Below are 27,816 nucleotides of genomic sequence, written 5' to 3'. Positions count from 1 at the left end.
GATAGATAAATGGATGGACGGATGGATGAATGGACAGACGGACGGATGAAAGGATGGATGGATGGATGGACGGACGGATGAATGGACGGACAGATGGATGAAAGGATGGATGGATGGATGGACGGACGGATGAATGGACGGACAGATGGATGAAAGGATGGATGGATGGATGGACGGACGGATGAATGGACGGACAGATGGATGGATGGATAAATGGATGGACGGATGGATAAATGGATGGACGGACAGATGGATGGATTCGGTTTGGTCAAGATGGCGCCGGTGTGTGTGGCTGCTCGTCTGTCACTGTCATGTTTGTTCCTGTTTATGTTATTTCTAATTTGTGTCATCCATGAAACAAAGTCTCTGCTGAGGTATGATCGCCAGACACTATTGGACCTCAAACCTGTGGTCCAAAATATTGTGTCCTTTGGAGCTGGTGGGCAGCAACCCCTGCCCCCATTTGCATCGGAAACCCCGGGTTACCTGTACCGGGTTCCCACGCTACCTTCCCGGCGAAAGCGTCATCGTCGCCGGGGTAAACGAAGCGGTCGCCTGGTGAAGCTAAAGGTTTACCTAAAGAATTATTCTGCTGTTTTCCGACCAGTGCATGGATTCTTGCCAAGGTTGTTTGCGTCTCGGCGTTTTCTGGACCCTGTTGATGCCTGTTTGGTGCCTGTGGTCGGCTTTGATGATGATGCTCCTCGGCCTCGCTGCCCATGCCCTCCCAGGCTAAACCTCCGCTGTCAACATTATCGGAATCTGAGATCGCTGCGGCGGGTTTCTGGACCTCCTGAACCCCGAGCGCCAACTCCAGCTCCCGCTAGGATTGGCCTGGTGAACGCCAGATCACCTTTAAACAAAACTTTTATTCTTCGGGACTTCTTCAGTTCCCGTGATCTGGATTTTCTGTGTGTGACTGAGACGTGGCTGAGTGTTGGTGAGTCCAGTGTTCTATCTGTGGATTGTTGCTATTTTAACTCGCCACGGACGTCAGGCAGAGGTGGAGGCACAGTGACTGTTTACAAAAAGGATTTTAAATGTAAGCAGTGTTTTCTACAGCCTTCGTTCTCCAGCTTCGAACACACCTCCTTCGAGGTGAGTCGTACAAACCCGGTTTTCTGCGCTGTCATCTATCGCCCCCCGAAATACAATAAGAACTTCATAAACTACTTTTCTGATTTTTTAGCTGGGATTATGCCCAACTATGATAGTGTTCTTATTGTTGGAGATTTTAATATACATGTATGCTGTCCTGATAAGCCACTGGTAAAGGACTTTTTAAGCCTTATTGACTCTTTTAGCCTGGTACAGTCCGTACGTGGCCCTACACATGAGCACGGACACACACTGGACCTTGTTCTGTCATATGGTCTGCCTGTCACTGACTTGGAGATTTGTGACTGTGCACTCTCAGATCATATGCCTGTGTTATTCAACGTTGGTTTGACATATACCGCAGTTAGATCTGGCGCTGCTACTCGGTGCTGTCGGGTTATTAACCCCGCCACTGCTGCACAGTTTTCTGCTGCTTTTAATCAGCTCGGCGGGCCTTCTGACTTTGTCTCCTCTGATACAGAAGAGCTAAATTCCTGGTTTTATTCTTGCTGTCAAAAAATCATGGACTCTGTGGCTCCTTTAAAAACCAGGCAGCTTAAGGCTAAACCTGAGCCTTGGTTTAATGAGAGCAGTCGTGCTGTTAAGAGGGAATGTCGTCGAGCAGAACAGAAGCGGAAAAAGGATAAACTGCATGTATCATTTCAAATTCTCAAAGACTGCTGGCATCGCTACCAGAACACTGTTAAAGAGGCAAAAAGGGAATATTTTGCAAATATTATTTCTTCCAACTGTCATAACCCACGTGTGTTATTTAGGACCATTGACACTGTTCTTAATACTCCTTTGAATGTCTGTTTGGAAGTTTCTCCTGAGATTTGCAATGATTTTCTGAACTTTTTTATTGAAAAGGTTGTCACCATCAGGGCTCTTATCACAGCTCCTGACTCTGACCCCTCTGTCTCTGTCCCTTGCGCTGCTGTTTTCACTCAGTTTGAGCTTGTGACGCTCTCCTCTTTAGAGGATGTGGTTCGCCATATTAAGCCCACAGGTTCCCCACGGGATCCTGTCCCTCCACAATTCTTTAAAGAAATTTTTCCTAGTATACAACAGTATGTCCTTGACATTATTAACAGCAGTCTGCCTTCTGGTATGGTTCCTGCAAATTTCAAACATGCAGTAGTACAGCCACTGCTTAAGAAACCTGGCCTTGATCACACAGTTTTAGCGAACTATAGGCCTATTTCCAAGCTGCCTTTACTCTCCAAGGTTTTAGAGAAAATTGTTTTTAGTCAACTGAAAGATTTTCTAGATGAAAATGGAATCTTTGAGGTTTTTCAGTCAGGTTTTAAAACCCTTCACAGCACAGAATCTGCATTACTAAGGGTTTTTAATGACATCCTTCTGGCATGTGATTCTGGTAACCATGTTGTTCTTGTCTTGCTCAGTGGTGAAGTCCAGTTTTTATCATTTAAGGTGACTGGCACGAGTGAAATCTTTTCTTTCGAGGCAGCACCTTGAAACAGTGATCCATGCTTTTATTTCTTCCCGCCTGGACTGTAACTCACTTTATGTGGGGGTCAGTCAGTCGTTGCTCTCACGTCTGCAGCTGGTTCAAAATGCGGCTGCACGACTCCTAACAGGAACTCGAAAAAGAGAGCATATAAGCCCCGTGCTGGCCTCTCTGCACTGGCTGCCTGTGTCTTTTAGAGTTCATTTTAAAATTCTTATGTTTGTTTTTAAATGCCTTCACAGTCTTGCCCCGCCTTACCTCTCTGAGCTTCTTCATCCCCACAGACCCTGTCGGTCTCTCAGGTCAGCTGACCAGCTGCTCCTGGAGGTACCGAGATCCAGGAGGAAGCTCAGAGGGGGCGGGGCTTTCTCTATTGTGGCTCCTAAATTATGGAATAATTTGCCCATGCATGTTAGAGAGGCCCCGTCACTGTCTACTTTTAAACCACGTCTTAAAACCCACTTTTATTCCTTGGCTTTTAACCTCAGTGAGACTTAGTTTCTCTTTTAATTGAAGTAGTTATTTAATTAACGATTTCACTCTTTGGTTTTTATTTATATTTCATGTAATTTTATTTTACAGTTCCAATGTACAGCACTTTGTGTCAGCTGTGGTTGTTTTTAAAGTGCTTTATAAATAAAGTTGATGATGATGATGATGGACGGATGAATGGACGGATGGATGGTCTTTACGTGTGTTATTAGCAGGTGTGTTTGAGCCTGGAGTGTAACGCTGAGTGTGCACACAGCAAACATCATTGCAGGCGTCGTGATGACTGACGGAGCTCTACAAATTAAACTGTCTTTTTATACGTAAATATAAAAACATAATTTTAACCACAGAGACACGATGTCACTGTGTATGTTCTTATTGTACCTGATTACACCAGCTGACCTTTGTTTGCAGGAAGAATGACCAGCACACAGGTCAACATGTGGATTCATTTATTTTAAAATCTTGCAGCTGGTCTACAGTTGCTAATATATGATCTTATTTCTGTGTATAACTGTGTCATCTGCATACAGTCAGTCCTACATCCACGCCTTTACTGACACTTTGTTTCAGTTTTATGTTATTTTAATTTTTAATGTTTCTTGTTGCATTAATTTCATTCATCCAGTTTTTCAGATTTGTAATTCTTTTTTAATTTTATGACTTAAATGTTGATTTTTTCAGCATTTTCTGGCTTTTCACCAGAACAGCTGTGAGGTGATGCATCGCAGCTCCAACCTCTGATGTGTTTGTACAGAGGAAACAACACATTTATCATCTTATTACTGAGTGAACACGACACGGATCCATGCAGGTGGGAGTTCAGCTCTGTGACACTCACCTTATGTCAGACATCATAACACTGAAAAATAATGATGATGATGAGGTTACCTTCACTCCGTCGGCCTTCTTGTTGCTCCCGCTCTTTCCTCCTGAGCGAGGGATGAGAACAAAGAGAGAGAGAAGCAGCAGAGTCAGGAAGAAAGGAACAAAAGCAGCAAACAGGAGAGACGGCATCGTACCCAGGACCTCTGCCCACGTGCCCTTCAGCCGGCGGTCTGATCGCAGCACAGACTGAAGACAGTGGGTCACATGTCGGAGTAAAAATACTCAGACTTCCTGCTGCAGATTCAGGGAGTTCCCGGCGTGACATGTGGGTCGCTCAGTGAGCGGCGAGGCCAAATTTAGGACCAACTTGAGATAGTTGGAGAGCAGAAAGTGTGCACGCATTCCTGAGCGTCCACGCTGAACACGTGCATCTGGAAACACGTCCTCTGCTCAGGTCCAGCAGCAAACAGCCAATCAGAGAGCTCAGAACAACCAGCTCAGTATCACAACATGTGTTTGTTCTGCTCACATGACAAGAACATCAAATATACTGTTTACTTTACACCAGGGCTGCCCAATCCCAGTCCTCGAGAGCTACTATCCTGCAGCTTTTAGATGCATCCCTACTCCAACACAGCTGAATCAAATGGTTTGATTACCTCTTCAGCATGCCATCATGTTTGGCAAAGGCCTGATAACAAGCCATTCATTTGATTCGGGTGTGTGGGAACAAGGATTCATCTAAAAGCTGCAGGACGGTAGCTCTCGAGGACCGGGATTGGGCACCCCTGCTTTACACCAACGACCAAACTCCATTCAAATATCTGCTAATTTAACATCAGTCTGCATGTTGCTCAGCACTTTTCTAAAGCTCAGAAATATCCTGCTGAAAAACTAGTTCATGCATTTATTACTTCCAGGCTGGACGACTGTAATTCATTATTATCAGGAAGTCCTAAAAACTCCCTGAAAAGCCTTCAGCTGATCCAAAATGCTGCAGCAAGAGTCCTGACAGGGACTAGAAAGAGAGAGCAGATTTCTCCTGTTTTGGCTTCCTGTTAAATCCAGAATTCAAAATCCTGCTCCTCACATACAAGGTCTTAAATAATCAGGCCCCATCTTATCTTAATGACCTTGTAGTACCATATCACCCTATTAGAGCACTTCGCTCTCGCTCTGCAGGCCTACTTGTTGTTCCTAGAGTATTTAAAAGTAGAATGGCCCCGCCCCTCCCTGAGCCTGGTTCTGCTGGAGGTTTCTTCCTGTTAAGAGTTTTTCCTTCCCCTGTCCCTGAGAGCTGCCTCTCAGAGTGTTGTCTGACTGTTTCCTCTGTTTATGTGACAGTAAAACTGCATCGAGCTCATCTGATGCTGTGCAGATGAAGACGAGTAGAATTATTCCAGCGTTTGTGTTTAATATCTGTGGACTCTTCATGCAGCGCCGTCGTCTCAACAGTCGACCTAAAACTGTTTCTGAGTCCTCGCTTGTGAAACAGGAACAAGTGGGCGGGGCAAACATAGCCTGGGAAAACTGTGGACACAGACACACTGACAGGGCCATCATGCTCGCCGAGCCGCCTGTGTCGCACACCCATTATGACATCACACTACGTGTCATGTGACACCGTCTTTGTGGTGTTTCAGCCGGTTGTGCACGTCTCGTCTTTTTGTAGCCTGGCGTGTGTTGCTTTGCTGCGGCTGTGCCGGTGGTTTCCCCGCTATCTTTAGAGCTCAGTGTGTGTGAATGTCTGGGACAGCTGCTGCGCACACACACACACACACACACACACACACACACACACACACACACACACACACACACACAGTGATAACGTGTTTATTGTGTGTAAGCTGGCAGCTGACTGGTGGATTTCTCTCCTGCTACTGGAACACAAACCTGCAGGTCAAAGGTCAAACTTGCTGCTGCCACAAGCTGTGTGACTTACTGAGGGGACAGCCTCAAATTGTACATGACCTTTGACCACACTGGGTGGGTTTGGGGGGGGGGGGGTCTTACCAGAGAAATTCCTGGTGGCCAACATGGTGGTGAGAATGGCTCCCTGAAGGAAAGAAGGGATAAAAATAAAAGCACAGAAAATTATGACAGAATTTATTTCTGATTTTCTAAAAATGATTATTATGTGAATTTAAAACAGATTAACTTCAACATTTCCTTTAAAACAACAAAGAGTCAAAAGCAGCCGTGACCACAAATCTGAGCGTTGGAAACTTTTTTCCTCCGTGGTCACTAAAAACACTAAAACTTCATGGTTTTATTTTGAAAGTCCACCTTCAGTTTCCTCCTGGCGTTGAACTTTTTCAGACACTCAACCGTTTCCTGTCTGTGCATGCAGGATGCCACTGTGGATCGGTGCTGGGAGGAAGAAGAACATCATCATCATCGTGAGGAGCAGAGCAGGACAGAGAACAAGGTCAAAGGTCAAAGGTGAGAGGGTCTCACAGAGATCCAGGGGTGTTTGAGCGCCTCGGCAGCTGTGATGCGTTTGGCCGGGTTGATGGTCAGCATCTTATTGATGAGATCTTTGGCTTCAGGAGTCACCGTGTCCCACTCCGGGGAAGGAAACTAGGAAGCAAGGACACAGGGAGAGGAGGCAAGGAGAGGACCAGTTTAAATTAGAACAACTGTAATAACAAAGGTGTTAAAGCCCCGCCCACAATGGTTAAACTGTCAATAAAGTACAGGTGAACAGTCGTGATGTCATGTGACCTACATCATAGGCGCCAGCTTTGATCTGCTGGTACAGACGATGCTGGTCTTCATCCCAGAATGGAGGATAACCGACCAATAGGATGTAGAGAATCACACCTGAGACAGAAGACCATAAAAAATTTAATAAATACACCTGACAAAAATAAAATGCAATAAAATATAAAAAAAAATCCACTGACAGACAGAAAAACCATAAAAGCTAAAAAAAAACTGGAAGAAGGAATGAATGTGAAAGATAAAAGAGACAAAAATGTCCTCAGAGACTGAAAATAAAGAAAGTAAAACACTAAACGTGAAAACAACACCCTGGACATGAACCCTGAGTAAAAAATAAACAAACTGCACATGAGTGGAGGAAACATAAAGAAAGAAGAAACGGTAGAAACAGGAAGTAGAGACTCACCACAGGCCCAGAGGTCGACTGCTTTCCCGTATGGGTCCTTCCTGAGGACCTCTGGAGACAGATAACCTGGAGTCCCCGCAAAGCCTGAAAACAAACACAGGTTTACACACAGTTGCTGTTTTGGAAGACCCTTGTTTATGTGACAAAGCGGCACAAATAAAAAATTTAGATTAATGAAGACCATCATCATCACCACCATCACCACAGTCACCATCATCATCGTCACCATCACTATCATCATCATCACCATAATCATCATCACCACAGTCACCATCATTATCGTCACCATCACCACAGTCACCATCATCATCGTCACCATCACCATCATCATCATCACCACCATCACCACAGTCACCATCATCATCGTCACCATCACCACAGTCACCATCATCATCGTCACCATCACTATCATCATCATCACCATAATCATCATCACCACAGTCACCATCATTATCGTCACCATCACCATCATCATCATCACCATAATCATCATCACCACAGTCACCATCATCATCGTCACCATCACCACAGTCACCATCATCATCGTCACCATCACTATCATCATCATCACCATAATCATCATCACCACAGTCACCATCATTATCGTCATCACCATAATCATCATCACCACAGTCACCATCATCATCGTCACCATCACTATCATCATCATCACCATAATCATCATCACCACAGTCACCATCATCATCGTCACCATCACCACAGTCACCATCATCATCGTCACCATCACTATCATCATCATCACCATAATCATCATCACCACAGTCACCATCATTATCGTCATCACCATAATCATCATCACCACAGTCACCATCATCATCGTCACCATCACTATCATCATCATCACCATAATCATCATCACCACAGTCACCATCATCATCGTCACCATCACCACAGTCACCATCATCATCGTCACCATCACCATCATCATCATCACCACCATCACCACAGTCACCATCATCATCACCACAGTCACTATCATCATCGTCACCATCACTATCATCATCATCTTCATCACCATCACCATTATCTACACAATCATCACCATCATCATCATCACCATCACTTGGTGCTCTTACCGAACCATGCCTGCTGGTCTCCTTCCACCTCGATGGCGAGGCCAAAGTCGGCGAGTTTCACCGCCGCTCCTTTGGACTTGGAGGCCAGGAGGAGGTTCTCAGGCTGCAGACACAACAGACATGCTAACACGCTAACTCTAACCGCACTGGTTTGCATGAAAGGTGCTAAGGATGCTAACAGGACTCTTAGAGGACTTGGAGCCTGTCTCAATATGCGTACTTGTGCGTATAGTACTGTTCCAATTCAAGTACGCATCAGGCCAAGAACGCCAAAAAATCCCGGATGTGTTCCCGTCCGCCCGTTTTATTGAGCATGCATCAGTGGTGACTTGTGTAGACTTGGTACAAAACCCAATCGCGGCAATGGTGGACGAGCGGGGCTGAAAACGTTTAAATATTTCTGGGTCACAAAATAAACGTTTAAGTTATTTTCAAGTGAGAATGTAGCTGTGTAAGCTTCAAATATCTGCTCGGTTTATCAACATATCGCATATCTCCAAACGTGCTCCGACGTTTTCGGAGACGTCCGTCACCCGCCAGCTCCATAGCACACAGCGAGGTCGAGGATCACTAGAGCCGGCGACAACAGCGGACTCCTGGCACATCCTTTTGAACCCCCACCCCCCACGGTCTTTCGCTACTGAGGTTAAACATGATATATAAGTCACTTAAATCACTTCGAAATGATAATGTTTGGTTTATTTCAGTGTTTTATTTGTTCCTGAGTAAATCGGTTTGGCTGAGACTAAAGATTAAAGCTTCATAACATATTAATATCAGTTAAATTAAGAGTCGACGGCAGTAAAAACTCTGGACCTGTGACATCATCAAGTACGCTGGTGTTCCAATTGTGCAAATCGCGAGTCCGTGCTCGTCGAGTACACGAGCACGGACTCGCGTACTTGAGAATTGACAAAGAGTCTTGGTTTCATTGGTTTCTTCCCGTCTTTCATCAGAGACCAGCAGCTCTGGGCTCAATTCACCCGTCTGCTGTAATCAGCTGTTCATGTTTTGATGAGCAGCTGATTACTGTTGTGTGTAACGCTGGTGTGTTGTTTGTCATGAAAACACTGTGTTTGTGTGGGCGGCTGTTAAATCATCACACGTGCTATAATTCAGGCTTAACAAGCCAGACCTCGTTCAAATAATCGATTTTCCTGCTGCTGGTTATGAGCAGGTTATTAACAGAACCTGCTCATAACCAGCCAGTCTCTCAGCCAGTCAGAGAGCCAATAGGATCCCAGACAGTACTGTGGCAGTAAAGATGTCCCTCCCCCACTGGCCCCAGCGGCCAATCATATCGCTGCACAGAACTGCTGTTCAGGACATGTGGAGCTGTCAGAGATTATGTCACCTGACATGTCGGGTACCTTTAGGTCTCTGTGGACCACGCCCATCTGATGACAATGTAGCACCGCCTCCAAAATCTGCTGGATACAGTGACTGTTCAGAAAGAGGTCAGAGGTCAGAGGTCGGCATCAGATTCAGCACAGAAGCAGAAGAAGTCTGAAGAGTGCATCTCTTACCTGGCATCAGCTTCACTGTAGTATTCTCTCGCTACGATGTCTTCAAACAGCTCTCCACCTGTCACACTGACACACACAGACACACAACACAAAACGTCAGGAAATTGAACAAACCATGAGACACACAAACACACAAAGTCAGGAAACTGCACAGTTTTGACCTCTGGATGTGGGGACACTGGGTGGAGGGGCTCTGAATGTAGCGGCTGTAGGTGGAGGACACTGGGTGGATAAGCTGCTTACCTGTGGACAGATGTGCTTCACCTCTGTTTGAATATTTGGATTCTGTTTGCTTGTCTCACTGATTTCTGTGGTTTTCATTGGTGGTGGTGTAAGAAAGTGGTGTGGGTGGGGTCAAAATCACTGGTTTACTGGTATAAAGGACAGTTGTAGCCACAGTGACACCACCCACTGCTGGCGTCACGGAGCCTTCGTGGTGTTTTCAGTGTGGATGTGAGGAGCTCAGGTGTGTCACAAACAGCGTGAGGAGACACTCACAGGTCGAAGATGAGGTAATGATGCCCCTCCTCCGAGATGCTGTCATGCAGCCGAACTGGAAGACAGAAAGGAAAGCAGACATTTTATTTTCCCGTTACACCACGTCAACCCCACAGAGCGCACACGCAGCTGCTCGCCACGCAGCTGCTGGCCGAGGTCAGAGGTCACAGTCATTGGTTCTCCCTCTGCCACCCTTAAGCCTTCCTGCTTCCTGCTCTGCTGTGACTCTGACCAGCATCTCCAAAATGAACTTCCTGTTTTATCCAATCAGACCACAAACTTGTCACCTCACTGAACTCACCGATCAGCTGACCAGGACGCTTATTTCCTCATACACTGCATCCAATCAGGGCAGAGGAGGCGCCCCCTGCTGTATGTTAGAAAGGCTGCAGATACATACAGGAAACTGCTGAAGATTAAGGCTGAACACCGACTGTGGCTGTTAGTAATGTGTCAGTGAGTGTGCCGTCCAAGCTGGGCGGGGCTAAGGGCGAATCAGCCATGCTGGTTTCTTCTGCCACATTTAAACCGACCCGTCCTCACAGGCGACTCTCAGAGCAGCTCTGCATGACTCACAGATCAGAATAAGACTTCTTTGTCTGACACTCAGACTCAGTTCATCCTCAGTCTAAAACAATAAGTTTAAGCTCCTCCCCTCTTACTTTTGATTGGCTGAGCGGGTGGGCGGAGCTTCTATAAAGCTGTGATACTGAATATTCCTGAACAGCCTGAGCTGTGGGCTCACAGGGATCACTGCACATACACCAAGACCATTCATATAAACCTGGTAAATGGCCTGTATCTGTATAGCGCTTTACTCGTCCCCAAGGACCCCAGAGCGCTTTACACCCATCCACACACTGGTGATGGCAGCTACATTGTAGCCACAGCTGCCCTGGGGCGCACTGACAGAGGCGAGGCTGCCGGACACTGGCGCCACCGGGCCCTCTGACCACCACCAGGCAACGGGTGAAGTGTCTTTCCCAAGGACACAACACCGAGACTGTCGGAGCCGGGGCTCGAACCGGCAACCTTCCGATTACAAGACAAACTCCCAACTCTTGAGCCACGATCGCCAGCTTCATGTTTAATATGAAAATCCAGCACAGGGGCAGGGGTCATGTGACAGGAAGTGAGGAGAAGCAGAAGAGGTCCAGTTTAAACTGATACCTGATGATTTACATCCGGACAGTTGTTCTGGTTTTAGTGATTTATGCAGTGATGTGCGAGAAGACGTTTCATCCTGAATTCACAGAGCGAACGTTCAGATTTCTGTTCTGGAAAATCAAACATGGAGTTTCTTAAACGGCGTGTCACAGTTAATCAGGTCCTTCCTGTGACGGGCTCCTCGCAGTTTGAGAAACTTGTTGGATGACGTCTCTGAGCCCGACTGAAGGCGTCTGTTTCTGCTCTCCGCTTATATTGTTTAATAGGAAGTATTATAGCTGAGGAGAGAGAGGCTGCTGCCCACACACACACACACACACACACACACACACACACACACTCACACACACACACACACACACACACACACACTAAATCCCGCTGCTGTACTGTGTAGGAGTGCTTTGAGAGAAAACCTGATTATTTCTTTCTGAGTGCTTTCACACAGGTACTGTGTGTGTGTGTGTGTGTGTGTGTGTGTGTGTGTGTGTGTGTGTGTGTGTGTGTGTGTGTGTGTAGGAGGATAGATGGTTTTGATTCCTTCACCTATGGACTCTGTTGCCTAGCAACACCACACACACACACTCAGGGTTACGTAACACTCCTCAGTATCTGTAGAGCATCGCCTGCCCACACAAGGCAATGATTGGCCGCTCTGTTCAGCTGCAGGCTGCCGATTGGCCGGCTGGGTCCACGCGAGGTCATATTTGAACATCTGACTGACGGCGGTGAGTTTGTTTGGACTCCATCGAGCACACAGTTTGTTTTTTGGAGGTTTCGGTGTGAGGGTCTGTGCTCTGCGCTCAGACTGGACCCGCCCACAGCAGCGGCGCCTCCTGCTGGGCTTTTATTCTGAATTATTCACAGGAAGTGGCGGCCACACACAGATCAGTTTGCGTTTAAGTGGTTTGAGCTCTGAGGCGTTTCCCACACACTCATTAAGCTGTCCACGGGCTGATCTGAGGACGCGTGAAGCCCCCTGTGCGTGCCTGACAGCAGGCAGCCGTCAGACGGAGCTCCTCATGTTGCAGAAGGCTCGCTGCTCGCTGTAACGTCATTACCAGGAGAGGCGGCTCACACATGATCTGATGAACACTCATTAAGTCGAGCTGCGGGCTCAGAGGCAGCGCCGGCATCCTGCTGCACAGCCACAGGGTTTTCACATTGCTGCCTCGGTGCACAGAGCAGACTCTCAGCACTAATAAAACACAGATATTACACTAAGGACACGCCCACTAATGACATCACAGATCAAACATAATGATCGTTCATAAACTATGGATGTAGCTTCCGGATAGGTGCAGTCAGAGATTTCCTAATATAATGTAGAACTGCGACTCTCTGGACGTCCTGTCCTACAGGGGGCGCTGTTGCTCAGCAGGGGGCCGTTCAGAGACTGAAGCATTAGGCCCGTGGTTACGTTTACCACAGACATCCATCTTTGCTGCCATCGTACGAGCTCAGGCTCCAGCGTGCTGATCGATTTCAGAACAACAACACTGGAGTCATGTGTTTCGTTGGGAGAGCTCCACAAAGACGTGTTTGTCTGAGCCCAGCAGAAGTGAGCCAGTATCAGTGTGGAGGATCAGGATCATGGATTTCACGTCAGTCAAGCCAGAACATCTTACTATTCATCACTGAGTGAAGACAATAAGAACAACCCCAGGTTTCTCTTCAGCTCTGTAGCCAGGCTGACAAACAGTCAGAGCTCTGTTGAGCCAACCATCCCTTTAACGTTAACTAGTAATGACCAGTGTTGGGTAAGTTACTTTAAAATAGTAACTTAGTTACATTACTAGTTACTTCTCTCAAAAGTAACTCAGTTACTTCAAGGTACTCGTTACTTTCAAAGTAACTAGTTACTAGGGAAAGTAACTTTGGTTTTACTCAGAATTCTCTTGTTAATGTGTTGCTTCCATAACTTTGCAGTCTTCTAGCTTGCTTACTTGCCACAGTGCACTGTGCCACCTACCAATAGAAAGGAAAAGATAATGTGCATATTTCCACGAGAGAAATCCCACGCCTGGACCGTCATTGACTGCTGCCATGATTCTAGCCTACGTCACAGCGTCATGTGCGCCTTTTACATCCAACACAAAAACTGCAGTCGTGGTGCTTTCGATTGTACTCAGAACTCAGAAATTCTGCCTTCTGAATAGGAAGATGTAGGTAACACCAGACTGCAGATGAGCTGCATACAGGGCTGGACTGGGACAGAAAATTGGCCCGGGCATTTTGACTAGAGCCTTTGAATGAAAACAAACACTGCTGTGACAGTGATGTTCACTGTTCTGATGGTATATATGCATCAATCTATCAATCGTTTGTTGTAAGATTCAGATAATTATTTTTTAAAAGCTCGACATTTTAAATGAGAATAAGAAAGAAAAGTATTTCTTTGTGCCCCCTCTCCCTGTTAATGCCCTACCTGCCCCCCTGGCAACACTTTGCTAGACCCGCCCCTGCACAGTTACCAGCTGTCAGCTACATAGAAAAACATCCTGGTGTTATTTGTCTCTCAGAAACAGTTCATAACTTCAACTCATTCATGTCACCTAAAAGGTAAACCTGTTTCTCCATCACCTGTTCAGCTCTGATGATCCAGTAAGGACATCTCCTGGTTTCATCTTCATGTTTCCCTCTCACCACATATCCAAACTGATATCATGACCAGCAGCTTTACAGCTGTGGCTCCAGCAAACATCAGCTGATACTAGAAATTCAAATTCAAATTCAAATTTTATTTGTCACGTACACAGTCATACACAGTACGATATGTAGTGAAATGCTTGGACAACTGCTCGTGACCTAAAGAAAACAAAAAAAGGAAAAGGCTATGAATAAGATAGGAAATAAATATGAAAAATTAAAAAGGGTAAATTTAACTAGGAAGGAATAAAATATAAATTAAGGTTAAAAATGAAATAACTGTACAACACAAATTAGAATGAAGGGTAAATTAATATTAAATACATTCTAACAACAGCTGCTCAAGCTTAAACGTGCTGCTGTTGTTTAGCGCGACATCCGCTGGTTTCCTCTTTCTGGCGCAAAGTGGGCGATCAACAAACAAGAGAGCCGATCAGCTGATCATTGATCAGTTTCATGATTGAAGTAGAAACAGGAGAGAGAGGGGGGAGGATGAGAGAAGAAGAGGCAGCTGTGCAGCGTAAACACAGAATAACTGCAGCTTTGTGTCTTTTTCATTGTAGCTGAATTACGGGACAAACTGTTCCTTTTCACCTCAATAACAAACGCGTAATATTTTCTCTGAATACCAGACGGGACGGTTGGCAACTCTAATAACTTATGAACAAAATAAAGTTCAACATCATTAACATCATAGCACCACCCAGCTGTATAGAAACTCCGTCATGCTAGCTAGCACGCAGTACGGAAAAAGTCAGCACAACGAAAATAAACTCCACCTAAACTTGGTTCATATCTGACCCAGACGGACTGCAGGTTATAACTTCTTACCTGAAGTTCAGTTCACACTCGGACCGGCGGCCGCCTCGGGTCTCTTTTCCTTCTGTGTCCCTTTTCCTTCATCCACCTGCTGGCCTCCACCACTTGCTAATGTTACTGAATCTGTGGAAACTCCGCGATAGCCACCACACGAAGTAACGAGTAACGACCCTATCTAAATCCCAGTAACGACTAACGCGTTCCTGATTTTGGCATAATAACTAGTTACCGTGCTCGTTACCACAATAATAACGTAGTTACTGTAACGCGTTACTTAATAACGCGTTAGTCCCAACACTGGTAATGACTTCATGAACTTCTTCACTAATAAAATTTTTATCATTAGAGAAAAAATTACCAATAATCATCCCACAGATGTAATATTATCTACAGCTACTCTTAGTACCATTGATGTTAAGTTAGACTCTTTTTCTCTAATTGATCTTTCTGAGTTAACTTCAATAATTACTTCCTCCAAACCATCAACGTGTCTTTTAGACCCCATTCCTACAAAACTGCTCAAAGAAGTCCTGCCATTAATTAATGCTTCGATCTTAAATATGATCAACCTATCTCTAATGATCGGCTATGTACCACAGGCCTTCAAGCTGGCTGTAGTTAAACCTTTACTCAAAAAGCATCTCTAGACCCAGCAGTCTTAGCTAATTATAGGCCAATCTCCAACCTTCCTTTCATATCAAACATCCTTGAAAGAGTAGTTGTCAAACAGCTAACAGATCATCTGCAGAGGCTTATTTGAAGAGTTTCAGTCAGGTTTCAGAGCTCATCACAGCACAGAAACAGCTTTAGTGAAGGTTACAAATGATCTTCTTATGGCCTCTGACAGTGGACTCATCTCTGTGCTTGTCCTGCTAGACCTCAGTGCAGCGTTCGATACTGTCGACCATAATATCCTATTAGAGCGATTAGAACATGCTGTAGGTATTACAGGTACTGTGCTGCAGTGGTTTGTATCATATCTATCTAATAGACTCCAGTTTGTGCATGTAAATGGAGAGTCCTCTTCACACACTGAGGTTAATTATGGAGTTCCACAGGGTTCAGTGCTAGGACCAATTCTGTTTACATTATACATGCTTCCCTTAGGCAGCATCATTAGAAGACATAGCATACATTTACACTGCTATGCTGATGCTATGCAGAAACCCGTCCTGGAGGACGAGGCGGCTGTTCCTGAGGTCAGGGTGAAGAAGCCGTTAGCTGTAATTTGGGGAGGCGGAGCTTTTCCACAACGCCATTACGTTCAAAGCCTCACGAAACTCTCACAATCTATTCATACAAGATCTCTAACAGCCTCGAGGAAGACTCTCAGTCATTCAGAGGTAAGAGCGACCTAAGCCCATCTCTGAGGGAACATCTGTCACCCTCTTACAATGATTGCACCATTCTCCAACTCTGTGCATGGGACTCGTGGTTATTGATCAACCCTTCGATGCGATTCAAACCTGATTGTACAGAAGACAGTCCCTACGTTACTGACGAAGGCGGCTCTCAGTATCACAGTACTCGTACTGCGTGCTGTCTCCAGTACACGGTGCAGGTTTTCCTTCCAGCTGCTCAGAGATCAGCGTGTTGGAGGGAAACCTCTCCGCGTCCTCGTCTGTCGCCTCCACTCTGAGAACGACTGCTCTGTGATTTCACCGCCTTCATCACCCTCACCGTTAGCAGCCGAGGTACATACAGCAGTGTTAGTACATGCAGTACATGCAGTACATGCAGTATTACTCACCGATGTTGGGGTGTTTCAGTAGTCGACAGATTCGAGCTTCACGGTCCAACTTCTGATGATCTGACAACACAAACACAGAGATTACTGATCAGAGGCATCGATCGGGGATCTCCCTCCTGACCTTGTTATTGATCAGGAGAGTCAGCAATCAGACCTGTTGTCGGTTTTCACACTGTGACGTGATCGCAGGTGTTTCACAGACAACAGGAAATCAGTCCAATCAGAGCTCACACTCATGAAGCATCAATGTGACAGTGATAGTTTCGTTATCTCTGATCTTCATCCCGGATAAACGCTCACTGAGGCACTCAGAAACAGGAGAATCAGGCTTTTGCTGCCTGAGGTTTGATCTGAGCGTCAGTGTCACAGCGATGCAGAGATATCTGTGTGCACATCCAGACTCCACCGAGGCAGGAGCTGCTCACACACAGCTCTGCTGACAAAGAACGAGGTCGGTTTCAGGCCTGAGCGCCGTGAGGTGGGACCAAAGACACCTCTGCATCAGTGGGACTTTGTCTGGTAATGACAGATCAGGATGGTTTTAAGTCAAAGTTTTATTTTCCACTTTATTTCCCTGCTTAAAACCTCCTCTGACCTCCTGAAAACTTCCTGTAAAGTCTGTCTGAGGCTCCAAAGGTGAGTCAGTGCAGTGTTGGGGCTTAAATCAGGCGTGTGGCTGCTGGGAATAATGGGAGAGCTGTTTGTTGCTCCTCATCTTTATCAACTGTGCGCAGCTTTGATGCTGGAAGCTTTTTGGTTTCTGCAGCAGACGCCTGCACACAGCCCAGCATTAGCCGAGTTCATAGTAATGATGACGATGGAAATAAAGGTGACCCATCATGTGACCAATAACATGGTCACATGATGCTAATGATATATTCAGATATATTGTTGATATTACAGTAAAATCCATGTTCTTGTGATTGTATGGAGCACCTTGATCTCAAAGGGACAGAGTAATCCCATTACCTGCTGTGCTGATATTAAAATATTAGACTGTGAAGACAGTGAATGTGACCTCAGAGATTTGCTGTTCTGTTGTTTTTGTGTTTTAGTCCTTAAACAGACGTTTGTTTTTCTAACTTCAGAAGATGAAAAAAGCTTGAACCATCACCAATGTGACCTTTTATCTTATTAAACACTGAAACGAGTCAAACACAGGTTTAAAGCTGCTTTCAAAGCTGTTCACAGAGTGAGAGGAGATGTTACACCACCTGCTGTAGAACTACACCTGTGCAGAAGCTCAAAGGTGGTTTTGAACATCTAAAGTGAACAAACGAATATTAACTCAGTGTCAAACATGCAGCACAGCGGCCAGAACCAGATCACCAGAGGGTCCAGCTCGGGTCTTTGTGAGGTCATGAAGTTCTCCAGGTTTCAGTAAACAGCTGTTTGCTTTGTTTTCATGGCGGCATGATGACACAGGAGCGAACATAGAAAACTAAGCGTATTAGTAGATGTAGCGAAACATTTAAAACAGCAGTTTGGATCCAAAAAGGCAAAAACAGGTGAAGGTTTGTGTGTTTGAGCTGTGAGGCTCAGCGTCCCAGCAGGCTGAAGGGATGCAGAAGAACTGAGCTCAGGCGGCTCAGGCTCATCGATCAGATAAGAAGAACAATAACTGTGTTAGAAATCACATCCTGCTGGGATGCAGACCCTTCACTCGTCGTGAGCTCACTGGTCTGAACCAATCATGATCCTGTGTGACCCATGAACTGGTGGTCCACGCCCACAGGTGGTCCACGCCCACAGGTGAGGACCAACAAACTGCACTGTGGATCTTCACTGTCACTGAGTCCACGCCTCGTGTAGGGCTGTTCGATATAACGATATATATCGGATGACGATATAAAAACATTTATCGTTTCCTATCACGCTATCGTTTGTTTCGTGGTGTCGCAAAATAAACTGTTTACAGCAATATTTTTCATGGTTCTGGTGTCACTGTAGTTATTATTAATTTCTTAAAGGTCTCTCTTTCTCTTATATTTGATATAACCACACTACGGACGGACAAGCGCCTGTTTTTATGCGTTGTCGTTAGTAACAACAATGGTAACAGCATCGCGTGGCTCTGCTGTCCGCTTGTTTGTTTTCCACGTAAACCTTTCACAATAAAGTCTCAGGATCCTCTTGAGACTTTATAAAATAAACTGAATCACGGGAATGCAGAGAGTTTAGGGATGAGAAGCAAAAAAGAGCCGTCAGGTACTGAAAAATAAACCCTAGACTCAAACTTTGAAAGAAACGGCGGCCGTTACATGTCTAAAAATGTATCGTTTCATGCATCGTTAAAACACTCGACTCCAGGTAAACGACGCCCAGCTGCAAACACGTCACGCAAGTCGAGCTGCCCGAGATTCACAGAATTTATAGAAAACGTTACATTTTTGTGATTTATATCGTTGTCAGGACGATAGATGTCTTATATCGGGATATGAGATTGTGGTCATATCGCACAGCCCTAGCCCCGTGTGCACCATCGAGGTTTATTTGCAGCTCTCGAGCTACAAACGTGACATCAGGAGGTTAGTTTGAGCTGCTGTTGGTTTGGAATCAATTAAAGTTTCTCCTTCTGTGTTTTTCCTGCAGCTGAGTGCATCAAGTGGACATTAAAGGCCATTTAAAAACCACCAGAAACTCCTTTAGTGCGAGCAGCGAGAGAAGCAGCTGGTTCCCTTCCAGTAACTCTTTAATTAGATAATAATGTGCTGGGTGGAAGCCATTAGCCGTGGCGCCGCGATGATCACACGAGAAGTTATCCGGCATAAATGGAGTATTGATTGTTTGGGACTCTGAAGTCAGCTTCAGCTCCCGTGAAACTCACTGTGACCTCCCCAGGCGGTTCAGCCCACCGGCGACTGATCCCGACCGGCCGACACTCGGCGCGGCTGAACCAACAGAAGCAGCGCGGCGAGATCACGAGTGTCCGGCAGCCAACACGACGCTGCCGAGGAAGGCGTCCAACCGAGCAGCAGCTCTGAAGCTCCAAAGACTGGCAGCATGACAGGCACACACACACACACACACACACACACACACACACACACAGACACACACAGACACACACACACACACACACACACAGACACACAGACACACACACACACACACACACACACACACACACACACACACACACACACACACCAGAGCAAGCACCACCAGGAATCCCCCAATCAAAGCATCCTGCAGAGCTGAACGTCGCACTTCCTGTCAGCAAACTTCAGAGGAAGAAATAGCAAACAAACTCACACACACACACACACACACACACACACACACACACACACACACACACACACAGACACACACACACACACACACACACACACAGACACACACACACACACACACACACAGCTCTGCTTTGACTGTGCTGGGATCAGACGGTGCTTGACTCACAGTCTGATGATCAAACGTGTTCATACAGAATCAAATGCGGTTTCTTCTTCTGCTGTTTTTATTCTTTATATTCTCTGACTCAGACCCAGCTCCACCCTTTGACTCAGCATCGCCGCACCCTGAGCTCAGCAGTCAGGCGTTCCTGAGTGAGACCGTTTCCTGTGGGGTGAACGGGACGTCTGTGAGCGATCGATGTCCGCTCATTAGCCGCTCACTGTGGGACATAACCGTGGATCTACATCATCCACAGCACAGTGACAATGTCACAGCACGGTGACATCGTCACAGCACAGTGACAATGTCACAGCACAGTGACATCATCCACAGCACAGTGACATCGTCACAGCACGGTGACATCATCCACAGCACAGTGACAATGTCACAGCACGGTGACATCGTCACAGCACAGTGACATCATCCACAGCACAGTGACATCGTCACAGCACGGTGACATCATCCACAGCACAGTGACAATGTCACAGCACAGTGACATCATCCACAGCACAGTGACATCGTCACAGCACGGTGACATCATCCACAGCACAGTGACAATGTCACAGCACGGTGACATCGTCACAGCACAGTGACATCATCCACAGCACAGTGACATCATCCACAGCACGGTGACATCATCCACAGCACAGTGACATCATCCACAGCACAGTGACATCGTCACAGCACGGTGACATCATCCACAGCACAGTGACATCATCCACAGCACAGTGACATCGTCACAGCACAGTGACATCATCCACAGCACAGTGACATCGTCACAGCACGGTGACATCATCCACAGCACAGTGACATCGTCACAGCACAGTGACATCATCCACAGCACAGTGACAATGTCACAGCACGGTGACTGATTGGATTGGATGGAAACATGCAGCCACCCTAAGAACCAATCACAGCAACAGAGCAACCACAGAGAGTAGTGACAGGAAGTAGGAGGGGCCTGTTATGAAATTTTCTCAACTTACTCCCAGCCGGTCACAGCAGATGGCCCCGCCCCTCCCTGAGCCTGGCTCTGCTGGAGGTTTCTTCCTGTTAAAAGGGAGTTTTTCGTTGTGCTGGCTCACAGCGGCTCATACGACGTTTTGTGTATTATTGTCGATCTTTACAACACGTGGAGGCGACTGTCGCTGTGCTGCTATATAAACATCACTGAACTGAGCTGAATAGTAACATTTTAACAAGATAGCAACATTTTCTGAGGTCACACGCGTGTCCGCCGCAGCGTCATGAAAGCATCATGGCTGTGACAGCATGACAGGAAGTCAACATTCAGCCCGCTGCTCTTTGTCGATTTTAGAGAGAAAATAGTTCCTCCATGAAACTGAAGAGTGATGGGGTCATCTTTCTCTTTGACCCCTAGCTGGTGTTGGGTGTGCATCGATTCCTGAGCCCATACGCTGCTGTGGGTGCCAATGGTTGTCGAATTTCCTTCACAACTCGTTGCCATGCATGGCGATCGTTGGCGATTGTCCTGGCCTCGTCGAGATTTATTCTGCCCCTGATGTCATCTTTGACCTGTTTTAGCCATGTTTTCTTTGGTGCCGTTCTGTGGATTCTCCACTGGGTGGGTTGTTTACGCCAGAGGAGTTGATGTGGTAGTCTGCTCGCATCCATTTGACACACATGGCCAAACCATCGCAATCAGCGTTTCTGAATTCGCCCCTCAATTGGCGGTTGGTTGCCGCATCGCTATCAGATGTCCTCGTTTCGAAGGCGGTCTCGAAGTGACACTTGTAATATCTGTCGAAGGCAGCGCATCTGGAAAACGTCGAGTTTGTTGAGGTCCGCTCTGAGCACCGTCCACGTTTCAGATCCATAGAGCAATATCGGGAGGATCAGCGTCCGGAAACGGCGGATTTTGGTCGAGATGGAAATATTGGTTCGCTTCCACAAGCACCACTTTAGAGATTGCTGCAGTTGCGTGACCTATTCGACTGTGGATCTCTGCCGTGGAACCAACCTTCCTTTGCTCGATCAGTGAGTCCAGGTATTTGAACTGCTGGACTTGCTCTATTTGGATACCGTTGAGGTAGACGTTGGCAGGCGACCCATCTGTTGCAGTCAAATGCGGATCGATCAATGCGGTCATGGTTTCTGCTGAGAGGTTTTCACATGTAGGTTTTGGAGCTTTGAGCATCATCGACTTCCAACACAGTGAAGAGGAGGCAGACGTGTCCACAGCTAGCACATCAGACTGGACCTCGCCGCAGGTCCAGTCTGATGTGGATGGTCTGAGTGCTGCACGGGTTCACGGTTTAGGTGGACGTTACAAGGACGGACGCTGTGACAGCAGCTCTGAGCGGTAGCTCCGCCTCTGTGGGAGGAGACGGCGGCGATGTGCAGGAGACTCCACCTCAGAGACGAGACAGCTTGTTTAATGAAATCATCTTCATCATCATGAGTGATTGTTAGAGCCAACAGTGTGGTTTTCAGAATCTGTACAATTTTATTTTATAGGGTTTTAATTTTTAAATATATTTTTTGCTGTTTGTATTTAAAACAACTAATCTATTTTTAAACAATCCTTTTGTGTTTATTTTCTGATTTCTTTTCTCTTTTTTAAGATCTTACTTTTATTTATCCTGAAACTATTTTGTCTGATTTATTTTTAATAATTATTTTATTTCATTATTTTATTCTTGTTTATATAATTTCTGATCTGTATTGTTGGAGGATCTTTACCATAAAAGTGAACCGACACCTGAATGTTTAAAATGTATTTGTGTTTACTTTTTATTATTGTTATTTTTCAGTGAGTAATTATTTTGCATCCATATGTATTAAATTCTATTATATGTATATATGTGTATGTGCTGGTTTGACTGGTTTGACTGGTTTGAGGTCTGTGCACGCGTCATTAATAACTCCTGTGGTCACTCAGCTGTGACGACTCTGACCTCAGGTGACCTCTGTTCAGCATGCAGTACGAATAAAGTTTGATTGACTCACAGCCTACATTAATGTCATGTTTCCTGTTGCAGGTTTGAGGTGACAGTGATGCGAGCGAATGACGGCGGTGTGACGATGGCGTGCTGCTGGTTTGAAATTAAAGAGATCTGATTGGACGTTTCCGCCCAGCAGGTGAGCGAACACCTGCAGAGACACCCATTATGTAACCGCGGCGACGCTTCAGCAGCAGTTTGTCCTGCAGAGTCAACTGAAGGAAAGAGATGGAGAGATGAACACACACACTTCTTTGTCAACTTTGCAGGGTGTTGCTAAGCAACCGAAGGAAATCTGAAACCAGAATAGCGATGTGAAAAAAATCAACAGAATGTAGAGAAAGATGCAGCTTCGCTGTTTCTCTCAGCTTTGCCGTCATGTTGGAACGTGTGGGAGACGAGGGGGAGGAGGGGGAGGAAGGTTTCCATCCAAAGCACAACCAAGCACGCTAACAGGAAGTTAGCGAGAAAACCAAATGAGCGCCGTGGTTTTATGAACGCATAACTTTACATGATGCTGATGTCATTAAACACACCTGTCTGAGCTCCCGCACGCTAACACGCTCATGTGACCAAGATCCAGACACACAGGTCATGTGATTTAGGTATGCAAAGTGGGATGGGCTTAAAAGCAATGAATACCAGCTCGCCATGAGGAGACGCTCAATGTTTGCTTCAGACAAATAATCACAAGAACAACAGTCACAACAATGAAGGTTTCACACAGACCGAGCTCGTCCACAAGACGCCACACCTGGATCACACACACCTGGATCACACACACCTGAGTCTGTGGCTCAGGTGTGTGATATGTTAGAGACATGGTCTGTGACTTCCTGCTAAAATCTAAAACTACAAGCTCTCCTAAACCTACTGGGCTTCAACCAGGAAGTGACATCATCATCCTTCATCACACCCCAACCTCCTAATATGTCTCTGTGCACAACACTGAGCATGTGTGACATGGACACAACGGCCAACTTGTGAAGTTGTAGTCGTGTGTTAGCTCATGAGCTAGCAGTGTGTGATGTCACTCCCGTTCACCCGGCCTGGTCAGCAGAGGCCAAGTTTGGGCCTCACGTTGGTTTTAAACCTGAGGTGAAGCTCGACATCACAGGAAGTTAATAATAATGTAAAAAACATTTTAAACTTTAGCCGCACAACGACTTTACTGCTTCAGAGGGTCTTTGGTTGTGGTGGAGGCTGGGTGGAGGTGTCGCTACATATGTATGCATGGCTGCTCGTTACACTGAAGGCAGCTTTACTGACAGCTGATTTCTGTCATGATGAAAAAGAACAAGGTGACGATGGTAAATGGCCTGTATTTGTACAGCGCTTTACACAACATTCAGTCATTCACACACTGGTGATGGCAGCTACATCGTAGCCACCGCTGCACTGACAGAGGCGAGGCTGCCGGACACTGGCGCCACCGGGCCCTCTGACCACCACCAGTAGGCAAACATGGGGTTAGCATCTTGCCCAAGGATATTTGCTGTGCAGCCAGGAGGCAGCCTGGGATCGAACCACCAACCTTCTGATTAGTGGCTGACCTGCTCTGCCACCTGAGCTACAGCCAGCCACGATGCAGGTGATGTAGCATGTTCACTCCTCCTCCTCTGACTGCCTCTGACAGTCTGTGACTGATTTCTATGTGACGTCTCAGGAAACGCCCACTGAATCCACGTCTGTGCACCAAGTGAGCAGCACTGGCTCGCCAGTTAGCCATTAGAAATGGTGTCCTCCAGTCAAACGACACAAACCCCACAGTGACACAAACTAAGAGCTGATGAGGTTTCACACAGGATTTAAGCGAGGTCACACGTTCCTCACTCAGGTACAGGTACAGGCTAAAGTACTGATTTAACTTCAGTACTCGAGTAAAACAACAGGTTGCAGCATACATTTGTGGGAAGATGCTGATCGCACCTTTCTCAGGTGTGTTTTTCATCACGTTTTAAACTCGGTCACGTGTCACTGATGGAGCAATCAGATTGTGTTTCACGTCTTATTGTTTCTCAGATTTAAGGTGATGCGTTTGTGTGAAGTGACAGAATCACCTGCAGTACTGAGCCCGTTTGTACCGCAGATACCTGAGGACTGAAGAAGAGTCGTCAGGTGTTTGTACCTCGTTACCTGACAGAGCGCATGCTAATGTTAGCCTGCTAGCGTGGTACTTCTATGTTGGGATCAGGCAGTTTGTATGAATCAGCCAACGTCGTCCACCCAAACAGCCTTTTCCAAACGTCACAGGCACACAGGGCTACAGACCAGTTAGCTGTTGCCTGGTAACTGCTGACCAGTACAGACACATTGGTATTCACCGACAGGTTGGCGAGTGGATGCTGGAGGTTTGGTGACGGCTTCGGTCTCTGACAGACTGATGCAGATTACGGTGAAGCCATCTTGTCTGCAACCAGTTGCTAAGCAGCTGTGAAACTAAAGGATGCAACTGTCTGCTTTCAGAATAAAAGCTGTGCTTCACAGGCTTCAGAAAGCACAGATTTTACTTTGAAGGCGAGCAGGTCCTGGTTTAAAATGTTTCAGCACAGCTCAGTGACTGTCTGCAGACGTGTCGGCGTCTTGGTAAGAAAGCAATGGATCAGTGTGACTGTGTGAGTCGTGAACTCTAAAATGCCGAGCAGATGAATGAGGACTATTCAAACTACAGCTGCAGGGCTGTTAGCGTGGAGGTCGGTGAGGGTTCGGCCGTCACTACAGACGTTTAAGAGCTCGCTGTCGAGCGCTCAAACGTCTGGTGTTCTGATTCAGTCGCTAACGAGAGTTAGCATGTCTTAACAAGAGTTGTCCTCACCTCTGGCAGACAGCTTCTTGGTGTTGATGATCTTGGCGGCGTACTCCTGACCCGACAGGACCTTCACGCAGCGCCGCACAACGGAGAACGCTCCCCTGGAAACACGACAGGAGGAACCAATCAGGCAGATAAAGGACACAGCTCATCCTCTCAGAGTGAGAGACCTTCACTTTAAGTGAAGCACGGCTGAAACATGAAGCTAGCATGGAAACATGCAGTTCCTCTAACGGCCACAGGAGGCAGGCTCCATCGTCATAACGAGACCTGAGACGTCACCCACTGCTTTTTGGTGGAATTGCATCCTTTTGTTTCCAGGTGTGAACATATAAGGAGTACAGCGTGGAGTGATGTCATCAGCTAATGCTAGCTAGCATGGTTTTCAGTCTGCATACACAGATCTGAGGAAAAACGAGACACCAATGGTGGAGGCTTCACAAACTTCCATCTTTTATATACAGTCTGTGGTTTAAAGCCACATCTGTTCATCTCTAAAGAAAGACCAGATACATTATGGGAGAGATTGAAGATCTGTTTTTATAACTCAATCAGTGATCAATAACAGTAACACTGATGAACAGTTATTCACGACGATCCTTTTATGGCTGGAAGTGAAGCTGTAGTTTCTGCAGAAAGCTTTCTGTTTCTTATGAAAGCTGCATTCTGCCACCCACCATCACATTATGTAAGAGACCTGGCATTATGTGTGTGTCTGTGTGTGTGTGAGAGAGAGAGTGAGAGTGTGTGAGAGTGTGTGTGTGTCTGTGTGTGTGTGTGAGAGAGAGAGAGAGTGAGAGTGTGTGTGCATGAGTGTGTGTGTGTGTGTGTGTGTGTGTGTGTGTGTGTGTGTGAGAGAGAGAGAGAGAGAGAGAGAGAGAGAGAGTGAGAGTGTGTGTGAGAGTGTGTGTGTGTGTGTGTGTGTGTGTGTGTGTGTGTGTGTGTGTGTGTGTGTGGGCGGTGAGTGGGATGGGGTCAGAAAGGTGTTACACTTCTCCCTCCATCTTTCTCTGCTTTCATCAGCCATCTTTACTGATCAGCAGCTTGATCAATAATCAATAAACCATCAGACAGATCGAGTCGTTATCAGCATCTTTGCGTCTGTTACTGCCGTTTACAATTATATCCAAACATAAACACAGTACACCACCTGTGACATCATCAGAATAATCATTACTAAGACAACTTTGATTATAAGGAAACTTATTTAATAATAATAATAACAATAATAATGATAATAATGAGATTTGTCTCATTAAATGTGAATCTCTTAGAAAATCCTGCAGAAAATATAAAGAAAAAATCAAATATTTAAAACATTTTAAATAAAGTTTTATTTGACACATGAGCTAAAAACAAATCAAACAACTTGTGAGAGGACGGTGGAACAACGATGAAACGATTAAAGGCTTCTGATTCCTGATATAAAGCAGATTATTGAACATTTCTGATTCGCAGGCTTTGTTTAACGTGGGGATGAAGACGACCACACTCACTTGCCCAGCTCCTCATACAGCTGATACTCTTCAGTAAAACGAGTGCAGATGACCGTTGCCATGGTGACCCTGTGGGGCGAGGGGTCAGGGAGCTCCCTGTCGTCTTCCTCCGAGGATGATGATGATGGTGATGAAGCCCAAGAGTCAGACCCGTCTGAGTGTGTCGGAGGGATGAAGAAGAGGAGGCAGAGAAAGAAGAAGAAGCAGAGGTGGCAAAGAGAGAGAGAGAGAGTTTGGCTGCGGACGGAGGTAGAGGAGGAGGAAGAGGAGGAGGAAGATGGAGGGATGATGGAGAGAGCAGTGAGGAAGAGCTGCACCTCTCGTCTCTCTGTGCCGATCTGAGGCTGCGAGAGAGAGAGGGAGGCTGTGAGAGGCTCGCCCTGACCGCCCACAACCCTGCCAGCCAATCAGAGCGCAGGACACACACACACACACACACACACAGTCGCTATGGTAACTGCATCCTCGCTGTGAGCATAAAGTAAAAAAGTGAGAGATCCAAAAACTGCAGATTAAACTGCAAATATCAGTGATACTACTATTAATAATACTACTGCAGCCAGTGGTACTGCAGTACACACAGTACTGTAAATACTGCCACTGCTATACTACATCATGCTT

At 46.2% G+C, this 27,816-nt stretch overlaps 1 protein-coding gene across 2 annotated transcripts in view; it reads right to left on the bottom strand.

Moving 5' to 3' along the window:
* The window catches only part of camk2a (calcium/calmodulin-dependent protein kinase II alpha), a 39,087-nt gene extending 11,567 nt beyond the window's left edge, over window positions 1–27,520 (bottom strand). For both annotated transcript variants that reach the window (XM_085290051.1, XM_085290052.1), the window contains exons 1-13: window positions 27,196–27,520; window positions 25,706–25,800; window positions 16,529–16,588; window positions 10,144–10,198; window positions 9,646–9,711; window positions 9,490–9,562; window positions 8,120–8,222; window positions 7,023–7,106; window positions 6,621–6,715; window positions 6,350–6,472; window positions 6,179–6,262; window positions 5,906–5,948; window positions 3,953–3,993 (exon numbers count right to left, since the gene is read on the bottom strand). In XM_085290051.1, the coding sequence (XP_085146177.1) occupies window positions 3,953–3,993; window positions 5,906–5,948; window positions 6,179–6,262; window positions 6,350–6,472; window positions 6,621–6,715; window positions 7,023–7,106; window positions 8,120–8,222; window positions 9,490–9,562; window positions 9,646–9,711; window positions 10,144–10,198; window positions 16,529–16,588; window positions 25,706–25,800; window positions 27,196–27,257 (984 nt within the window). In that variant the 5' untranslated portion in view covers window positions 27,258–27,520. The remainder of the gene's footprint in view (window positions 1–3,952; window positions 3,994–5,905; window positions 5,949–6,178; window positions 6,263–6,349; window positions 6,473–6,620; window positions 6,716–7,022; window positions 7,107–8,119; window positions 8,223–9,489; window positions 9,563–9,645; window positions 9,712–10,143; window positions 10,199–16,528; window positions 16,589–25,705; window positions 25,801–27,195) is intronic.
* Between the last annotated feature and the right edge of the window lie 296 nt (window positions 27,521–27,816).

Source organism: Mchenga conophoros, linkage group LG10 (assembly GCF_057382185.1).
Source record: "Mchenga conophoros isolate Kocher_MC1m ecotype Shallow Benthic linkage group LG10, M_conophoros_male_GT1.1, whole genome shotgun sequence".
NCBI lineage: Eukaryota > Metazoa > Chordata > Actinopteri > Cichliformes > Cichlidae > Mchenga > Mchenga conophoros.
This window is presented reverse-complemented; position numbering and strand designations above follow the sequence as displayed.